The sequence below is a fragment of the Grammomys surdaster genome, unplaced genomic scaffold (genome assembly GCF_004785775.1).
Source record: "Grammomys surdaster isolate TR1022 unplaced genomic scaffold, NIH_TR_1.0 165, whole genome shotgun sequence".
In the NCBI taxonomy this organism is placed as follows: domain Eukaryota; kingdom Metazoa; phylum Chordata; class Mammalia; order Rodentia; family Muridae; genus Grammomys; species Grammomys surdaster.
This window is the reverse complement of record NW_021604613.1, coordinates 7998668-8008593: the sequence shown is the minus strand read 5'-3', so window position 1 is coordinate 8008593 and position 9926 is coordinate 7998668. Positions and strand designations below refer to the sequence as shown.

The 9926-nt window shown below is 41.1% G+C and overlaps 1 protein-coding gene across 1 annotated transcript in view; it reads left to right on the top strand.

Moving 5' to 3' along the window:
* Positions 1-291: 291 nt before the first annotated feature.
* The window catches only part of Dnah7 (dynein axonemal heavy chain 7), a 249661-nt gene continuing 240026 nt past the window's right edge, over positions 292-9926 (top strand). The window contains exons 1-4 of the mRNA XM_028765706.1: positions 292-372; positions 5384-5446; positions 7027-7089; positions 9515-9623. Coding sequence (XP_028621539.1) covers positions 358-372; positions 5384-5446; positions 7027-7089; positions 9515-9623 — 250 coding nt within the window. The 5' untranslated portion in view covers positions 292-357. The remainder of the gene's footprint in view (positions 373-5383; positions 5447-7026; positions 7090-9514; positions 9624-9926) is intronic.

Below are 9926 nucleotides of genomic sequence, written 5' to 3'. Positions count from 1 at the left end.
ACCCAGTGAAAGGTGCGGTAATTTGAGGATCCACTTAGTCATCAAAGAGTCTTCAGCTGCCTGCCACTCCGCAAGGGGGTTGGGGGGCGGTGTTGGAAGTCACAGAGGCTCCAGAGAGCCGCCCTGCTCGACCTCTCAGAAAGTTCTGGGCCTGATCTCGCAGATACAGATGACCGGAAGTGGAATCCACCAGCTTGTTGCTTAGCAACGAATGGACCAGGGACGCTAAAGCTCCCAGCTCAAGAGAGAGTCGAGAGTGAGCGAGCTATCCAGCGGCGAACAACTCTGGTCTCCGGGTCCCGCGTCCCGCAGCAGCGATCTCTGCCGGCCCTGCGTGGCCCCCAGGTCCTTGCCGCCATGAGCAGCGAGCAGGTGAGAGCGGGGCCGCCAGGGTCGCGGGTCCCGGGGGCCAGGCGCGCAGGAGCAGCTCGGACTGCGCCCTCGGGGAACCTCTACTCCAGTACTTCCCCGGCGTCGAGTGTTTTTCTCCTGTTCCCTTCCCAACCGCTGGACCTCGTTGTTGTTGTAACAACAGGACATAACACTCTCGGGATGAGCCAGCTGTGGAAACTAGCTCTACAGCGACCCCAGCTGCACTCCGGGAGTGTTTGGGTGGCAGGAGGATGGGCGGGACGTCACTGTGGGCGTGGTCTCTCCCTCCCCTCCAGGAGACACCGACCTGCTGTTTGCCAAGCCTTCCCACCCCAAGCTGTCCTGGAATCCGCCAGCCATTCAGGTCAGGCTGGCCTTGAACTCCCAGCACCCTCCCTCGCCCGCGCCAGTGCTGAGATTACAGGCCACCAGGGGTTCTCACTTAGTACTGTGGTGTGTAATAAAAAAATGCAATTTACAATAGCTACATTGCAAAAATAAAAATCTTTCTTTGTTGAACTTGAGTAACTGTAGCATGAACCATGGTCAATGGTTTTGATGCCAGCACAACCCAAATAAAAAGAAGTTGATTTTCAATCTGAAAATTGTACTCAGCTTTTAAAATTTTTTATCTCTTCATAGTGGTTTCTCTTATAAATTGAGTTTGTTGTGAAGATGGTTATAAAAGATGACTTGGGGGTTGGAGAGGTGGCTTAGTGCTTAAGAACTTGATGTGAAGCGAGGAAGACATAGACTCAAATCCCCAGCACCCACTTCAAGGCCCAGTGTGACTGAGCTTGTCTGTAACCCTAGCACTGTGAGGGGCAGAGACAGGAGGATTGCTGGAACGTCCTATCCAACCCCTTAGTTTCTGGTTCAGTGAGAGACCCTGTCTCAAAGTCAGTGAGTGATTTACTGGCTTCTGTGCATAGGCAGGGGCACCCTTATACAAAACATGGTCATGTAACATACACATATGCACGGGCACACACACTCTCACAGTGGGGGATAGTTTAAAGTCTTATTGTGCTATTCAGGTTTTGTTGCTGTGACAAGATAGAGCAAGGCAACTGGGAGAGGAAATCCTTATTTTGGCTCATGGTTTTAGAGGTCACTGGGCTCTGGATGTTTCCAGGTGCTGTACTGAAGCCTACATCAAGGCAGGGAGGGCATGGTAGAATGAAGTTGCCTGCCTCGAGGCAACCAGAAGGCAGAGAGCACTGGGGAAGAGGCTAGAGAAAGAGCAACAGCTTGAAGGCATACCCCCAATAGCCCATGTTCTTTAGCTGGGTCCTACACTCAACAGTGCACTCTCATAACCTTGTATTAATTTATTTGCGAAAGTAGCATCTTCATGGCCTGATAACTTCCAAGGGCATCACCAAGTGGCATCAACCCTCAATACAAGAGCTCCTTGGAAAGATATGTCATATCTATACTGTAACAGCTGTAGTTATAGATGACATAGGTTATAGATTACTAGCAGAAAATGTCAAGCTAGCTAACCAAGTAAGTACTAGTTCTCTAAATGCTGGAGAAAATTTTCAGTAATTTTTGAAATATACATAATAACTGAGAACTAAGAAACAGGTGTTTTGTTTCGTATATCAAAGTATATAACTAACAAAGAGCAGTACAAGAACAAATGAGGAAAGGATCACCCAGATTACAGATACGTGTAACAGAAAGAAAAACCACAACAAAAGGCACCCAAGCAATCACTGGACCTCACTATGTGATTCTTAACAAAACCACACCTCATTGCCATCTATAATCCAATAGATCATTTGCTTGATGTAAGTCTTTGGCCCAATTATGGAACCATAGTCTATACTGCCAAAATCTAAAATACTGCTTTTATTAAATGTACAGTGGTTTTCCTGGAAAGCTATTTTTATTAATTCCTGTTACCTATCCAGCTCAAGCTGGGAAGCAGCCTCTAAATTGTCACTGGAAGTAAAGTTTGCTTCATCTTTGTAAAATGCTACTGGGACCCAGTATCCCTAGTCTCCTACTGACCCCCAGAAGGGCCGCGGCTCATTGAAGAAATCTTGGAATCACCAAGCATGGGCATTATTAAGCCACCTAGGATTCTTGCCACTTCCTATGCACTGTTTTAAGCAGCAGAGGGCTCTCTCCTACTGCTTTGGTTGATTTCTCGATTTTAAAACTCATCTTGATCCTTTCTTCTATGCTAATTTAAGAGTACAGTTTTCCTTTGGAAAAGATGAAAGTTTTATATTTTAATCTAAAACAAATAGAATGGATTAAATTTTCGGAAATTCCATTTCAACGTGACATTTGCTTATGTATTCATTCCATTTGAAGAAGTGAGCAGGTGGCAGAATCATATTTACTGAGGAGGTTTTAACATATTCATCTCATTAGTGGAAGGTTGAGAGGGATGTGGCATTTTTCAGAGATAGCTGTCTGGGTTTTCCACTTAAGTTCGGTATTTAAAGAGAAATATAAGTCCTTTCCAGTTGCTCATTTCATTTTTAATGTTAGGAAAAAACTTCAGACACTTAAAAGATTCAGCTGAAGAAGTTTCTGGAACTTAAAAGTGTCACTACTCAGTGATGAGGAAGGGCCTCACAAATGGACTGTTGCTTGTTGGCAGAGGAGGTGAAACTGCTGCAGCCTCGCTATGCTCAGCATTCGTTAACTTTACAGAGCCAACTGATCATAATTTGTCTGCCATGTTCCACTGCTTCCTCACTTAAAATGATGATGATGTTTTTCGGGATAAGGTTTCTTTGTACAGTCTTGGCTGTCCTGTAGACCAAGCTGGCCCTGACCTCACAAAGATCTGCCAGCTTCTGCCTCCTGAGTTCTGGGGTTAAAGGTGTGTGCCAACACTGCCTGGTTAAATATATATATTCTGTATGAGTTTTGCCTGAATGTGTGTACCACGTGTGCAGTGCCCTCAAAGGCCAGAAGAGGGCTCTAGAACGCCTGGGATTAGAATCATACTGCGGTGAGTTGCCATGTCAGTGTTGGGAACAAGCCCAGGCCCTCTGCAAAAATAACAAGCTCTCTTTACCACTGAGCCATCTCTCCAGCCCCTCATCATATTGCCTGCCTATCATTTAAAGGAAACCGAGATAAAGTTTTCTGTGAGACCAGTACCGTAGTGACAACTTTATCAACCATAACTCAAACATGTGGCACTCGTATTTGGACTAACCTGTTAAAATTTATTTTTGAAACAAGGACTTAGTACAGAGTTGAGATTAACTTTGAACTCATATAATCCTCCTATCTCAGCTTCCCCAGTACTGGAGTATAGGTGTATGACATCATGTTTGACAACACTATTAAAATTTGAGAGGTTATTGGAAATTTAGCAAAAAAAAATTTGTCAATTTAACAGAAACCTTTGATTGCATGGCTAATGCTTAGGTTATATAGCAAGTGTCACAATATCCCTTCCAAGTGTTGAGTAGATAAAAACCAAGAGAGAAAAATCTGAAGGATTAGACTGTTCAGAAATATATTGGAGTATAAATTTATATTGAGTTCCTACAGAAAACAGATGGCATACTTTAAAAGGTCATTAAAGAATAGTTGGAAGGAGAGCTTTTGCAGAGGTCTGAGGGGCGGAGGTTCAGGGAACACACAAGAGTGAGAGACAAGCTTCATTTTAGAGCTAATGCAAAATGTGACTGAGAGAATCAAATTTGGCATTAGTGAGAAAACAGGCAGCACACAGCCATGGCTGAGGGGCCAGTGAACTCTGTGAGAGTCAGAGACACACTTGTCCCAGGACCTGCATGTGGGGACTCTTTAGTCCCACACATCCCCAGTGCTTGGACATAAATATCCCAGCTTCCTTCCTCCTGGTGTTTAGTAAGTTAGGACGTCTTTTATTGGTTAGTTCTGACCAGAACTTTGAGGATTAGGTGCTTGGATGATGCCCATACGTGGAATCTATCTTCATCACAGAGTAGGAAAAAATAGCGACTCAGTCGGGGCAAACAACAATATCACAGGAATTACTGAAAATAGAGGAAGTCTTCATAGAAAGAAAGTATTATACACAGATCTACTTTCCTGTTCACAAATCATCTGGGGCCAGTGCCCAGCATGCACGAATGCCCCAGATTCAAAAGCATTTTTAATGATATGGTATAGTTTAACTAAAACATCTAATATCTTTTTTCCCCAAAATTTATTCCTAAGCACAAAAATAGAGGACAAAGGCTGACTTGCAGAAGTCTTCTTTCCTTCCATTGTGTATTCCAGGCTATTGAACTCATGTGGTCAGGCTTGGTGGCAAGTGCCTGAACTACAGGACTATCTGTCCTGGTTAAGTGACTTATTTTATTTTAATTAATAAGTAATTAATTAATTCTATCAATATGACACAAGTTAGAGTTATCTGTAAAAAACAAAAACAAAAATGGAACAACCTCAGTGGAGAAAATATCTCTTATCTAACTATGGCCTGCGGGTGAGTGTGCGGGGCATTTTCTCTTTGAGGATTGGTGTGTAAGAGTCCAGCTCACTGGCTAGTGTCATACCTGGGCAAGTGTCCTGAAGTGTATAAGAAGGCAGACTGAGCAAGTAGTGTTCCTCCATGGTCTCTGCTTCTGTTCGTGCTTTGGGTTCCTGCCTTGGGGTCCCCTGATGATGGAGTATAACCTGTAAGCCAAATAAACTTCCTGCAACCTTTGGTCATGGTGCTTTATCACAGCCATAAAATCCCTAACTGAGACACCATCTTACCAACTCTAAAATCGTTTCTTAATTTCAATGTTCTACTGCTTAGTACTTGTGCCTCCCCTCCCCATGTGTGTGTGTGTTAATTTTGTATCTTGCAACTGTGCTGAATGAACTAATTAGTTTTAATAATTCCTTGATATATAATAGAATTTTCTATATATAAGATCATACTATCAGTAAATCATGTTTTAGGATACTTTGGATGATATGTGCTTGACTTAATAGGAAACAGTGTAAAATTTGGCTGAGTGAATTAAATTAAACAAGTTCTTCCCTCCTTACACAGGATAAACTATCCACTAAAGAAAAATCCAAGACACCAGTGAGATTCCTACCACAATTGCCTATGGTAATTTGTTAATATATTATCATTCTTTATTCTATTATGATAGAGTTGCTTACTATTGTCTGATTTCAAATTCTGTGTTCTAGTTGATTCTATCCTGTTGGTGCATATCTTAGAAAACCCACAATCTTAATAAAGTCACTCTCCCCTTCCCCCCCACTCTCCCCTCCCCCTGACTCTCCCCTTCCCCCCCACTCTCCCCTCCCCCCACTCTCCCCTTCCCCCCCCACTCTCCCCTCCCCTCACTCTCCCCTTCCCTTCACTCTCCCCTCTCCCTCACTCTTCCCTCCTCCTCACTCTTTTTTTTTTCAGGTTCTCACATAAACTTAAATCTGCAGAGCTTCTTCTTACCCTGCCTCATCTAGCATGTCACTGTCTCTTCACTCTTTGACTTTCTCCATTATTTTATTACTTTTGATGTATATTATATGACACATCCATTCTGATATAGCTGTGTGTATGCACCAGGAGGGGAGGGCCAGGTACTTCCCATAACTCTACACTCACTGCCTTAAGTAAAGCCAGCATATGGTAGGGGCTCAGCAGTTCCTTGTTTAAAAGGAATGGCTTGCCTTTGGACTGAGTTAACCCAAGTTCCCTGGCTGACTGCTCCAGTATCTTCTCTCAAGCTTGCTCTTGTCTTTTCTTTTGGCCTCCAATTCCTGATGCCCTTCCTGTCTTCAGTAAGCACATTGCCAATCTTCTCTGTGGAGAACCAATTTGTTTCAAGGTTTGGCTGTCATCAGTTTTTCTTTTGAAAATTTCCTTGACTATTCTATACATTCTGGCCTGGCTAGAAGTGCATCATACTTTATATGTAACACAGAAAACAGGTCACTCCTTATCTGTATAAAGGGCATGACAGTGTTCCAACAGTATGTGTCTTCAAAAATTTTAATGTTAAATTATATTAAATATTAATTAAATAATATTAAGTGTGCTACTTTATATTAACTTTGTGGGACATGCCAAATATGATGTAGTCAGTATAAAATAATCAATTTGAAGAATTACAGTGAGATAATTTACATCCTCTGTTTTGAACTATCTTCAAAAGTCCAGCACAGATTTTTATTTGTAGATACATTTCAGTTCAGAGCAGCCACATTTCAAGTGGTTTGTAGCCACAGAGGACTAAAGAGGCTCCACGGGCAGAATAGGTGTAAAGAGTAGGCTAGACGTTGGAACAACCACTCTCTGTAGATCCGAAGGAGTGTGCTCAAGAAACACACTTGCAAGATCTATTACTTTCCACAAAGCTTAGCCTCAGACCTTAGTGGAGATGGTCTGGCTGAGGCTCATTTGTTGCTAAGGTGGTGCCACCTGCTGGGATGCTGAAATCCTGAAAGAAAATCTCTGTCTCTCTGGCACTTGGCACTTGGTGACACTTGTTGAAAGCCACCATGGAATGCAAGTGAAGCATGCTAGATGGTCAGCGTCAGGTTAGCCACACACAAGGGGAGAGGGTGCGCATTTGCCGGGTGCCGACTGCTGGCTGTTCCACCAAGAGAGTATGAGGAAAACCACTAGACAATATAAAATTTGTGTTAATGTTTTTTTCCTCTTTCATGTGTTTTATGCAGGATAAACTATCCAGCAAAGAAAAAACCAAGCTGCCGACAAGAGTTTTGCCACAATTAACTTTGGTAATTTATCTATATAATTTCTAAAATGTTGCCATTTGTAGGCTTAGATTTTTAAAACCTACTTTTAATAAGGGTTCTCAAACGCTTTGATTCCCCTTCTAGCCCACTGTCCAAAGCCAGGGTAGGAAAGATGGTAAATAGGACAAGGGGATGTGGACCTGTTCAGAAGTAGTTCTTTGGGTTCATTCCAATCTCCATTGTCAGGACACCAGCAGTCCAGTTCAGTAGTGTCAGGATACCAAACAGGAATCAGCAGCAATGGCATGCGCCAGCAGAAACTGCCAGGCCTCTGCTGAATGGACACTGGTCAGCAGGAGTGACCAGAATCAGTCAGGAGGCCAGGAGAAGTTCTTTGCTCTGCCTCTCTCAATGACTGGAAGAGCAGTGAAGATGTGAGACCAAGGAAGCGGTGCAAAGCTAGCTATGCAAACACCGTTACTGTCCAATGAATCCTATTTATAGTTTCTCCAAACAGCACATGCCGTACCACAGGTCTTTCCTCAGCAAAACACCGTATAAGTCTGCATTACCTGACATACCCAGAAATTTCCACTTCAGCAGTTTTCAAAGATTTATTGGTTCCAAACTTAAAACAAAATACCAAATTTCTGGGTTTGTGTTGTGATTTGATTCTTTTCTGATGGAGAAATTCTCTAAGAGATATATGTATATGTATATGTATATGTATATGTATATGTATATGTATATCTATATATCTATATATCTATATATCTATATATCTATATATCTATATATGTATACACATATACATATATATAAACACACATATATATACACACATATACACACATACACACATACACACATATATATATATATATCATTGTACCCATAATTTTTATCATTTACAGAATATTCAATGATAAATAAAGACACTTATCAAGATGAACTAGCAGGAATATTGCTGTCAGGAAATGATAGCTCAGAACAGAACTTCATGATCTTTGGGGAGTCATTTCCTTCTCTGAGTCTCAGACTCTGAAAATGGAAGTATTTAATTATCTCTGTGGCAATGTACTTTTCAGTACTAAAAGGCCATTCTGCAAAGGATCTTCTGGGTCCTTGAATATCAGTGTCCTATGGGAAAGACAGTGGGAATTTTAGTTACTGAAGCACTGGACTAGTTAATGTTGAGTCTCTTTCATAGCTATCCCAAATTCAATACCATCAAATTACCTTCGTAGCTTCTTGGATTTAAATTTAAATAGAGTTTCAGTATAAACTAGTTTTTTTTTTAAACATGAAGTTATGTGGAATATTTTTGTTAGCCACAGTGCAATAGAACTGAAGAATCATAAGACAATCTTAGCAAATTATACAAATTATTGGGATTAAACAAACTGCTTTTGAATTACAAACAAAAGAAAAGTCCAGAAGGAAATTTAAAAACAAATGAAATTGGGAAGATACTATTCCAGAGTGTGTGGACTCAGCACTGAGAAATGTCATGGGACAGTTAATAGTAAAGTAGAAAGATGGCTATGATTAAACCCATTGCTACATTTCAATAAGTAGGACCCCAAGGAGGCTAAGAAAGAAGAGAAAGCAACAACAAAGGGAATGGTCACTGAAAAATCATTCCTGGTGCATCTGAGAAACTAACAGGTGGTTCTTTGAAAAGATAAAACAAAAATGAAACAAAACAAAACAACATAACAAACCCAAAAAGCAAAAGCAAAACTTAGCAAAGCTAGGAAAAAAAAAGATTCCAAATGAAAAGGGAGATGCCACAACTCAACACCACAGAAATAAAAAGATGACTAGAGATCATGAATAGCTGTGTGATGATGGACTTGGTGACTTAGAAGAAGCAGATGAATTCCTGGGCACATGTACCTTTTACTGAGGATGCAGGGGATGAGGCATAAGTCACAGCTGGATAGACGGAGGAATCCCAGCCTGCTAGTTAGGGTAGAGCAACTACAAAGAACAGGAACACAATGCACATTTCAGAAAGCTAACAGAGTTTTTAAAGCTTCCATCATAAACTTTTCATCAATACATTTTCAAGATTTGTTTAGCCTCGATTAGATATTACACAATGTATGCAGGTATTGAAACACTGCATGGTACCCCATTGGTATATATTGATATATAGAATGCCATGCTGTTATCCATCAGATAACAAGTTGAAAGAAATCTTGTAGACAGTGGCTGACACTGAAATGACCGGACAGTGTGGAATAGACACTCCAGATTTGGGTAGTAGACACAACCAAGTTGCATCGGAGCTTTTGTGGCTATTTCCTGATAATGTCCAGGCAGAGGAAGATCTTCATCTGCTGTGTATCTTCCCAGAGGTCCTGATGTGCTTAGGAAAATGTTTGAGCCACCCATAGAAATACTCATATATTAAATGAAGCATTTTCTATATTATTAACACTACTTAAATTTTCTATTTTAGACAGGAGTCAAGCCCCAGTGGCAGCAGACGGCTCCATCATTCCATTTAAATATCAAACAGGAGAACCCAATTCTAGAACCCTACACTGTTAAAAATGAGCAGTCGTATGGTAAGAACTTTTTTTTTTTTTACTAAAAACATGGATAGTTAATAAAGCCATAAAATTATAAAATCCAAGCAGTACACATTATATAGAAAATTTTCTTCTATACATTTACTATCGTAAAACAATTGTTTCTAGTTATTTAAGGTCAGTCAATGCTTTTTTGTGAAAAAAGCGTTTTTTAATTCTAGTTTATTCTCTCATCATTTCATCTGTACGTGCGCATGCAAACACACACACACACACACACACAGAGAGAGAGAGAGAGAGAGAGAGAGAGAGAGAGAGAGAGAGAGAGAGAGAGAGAGA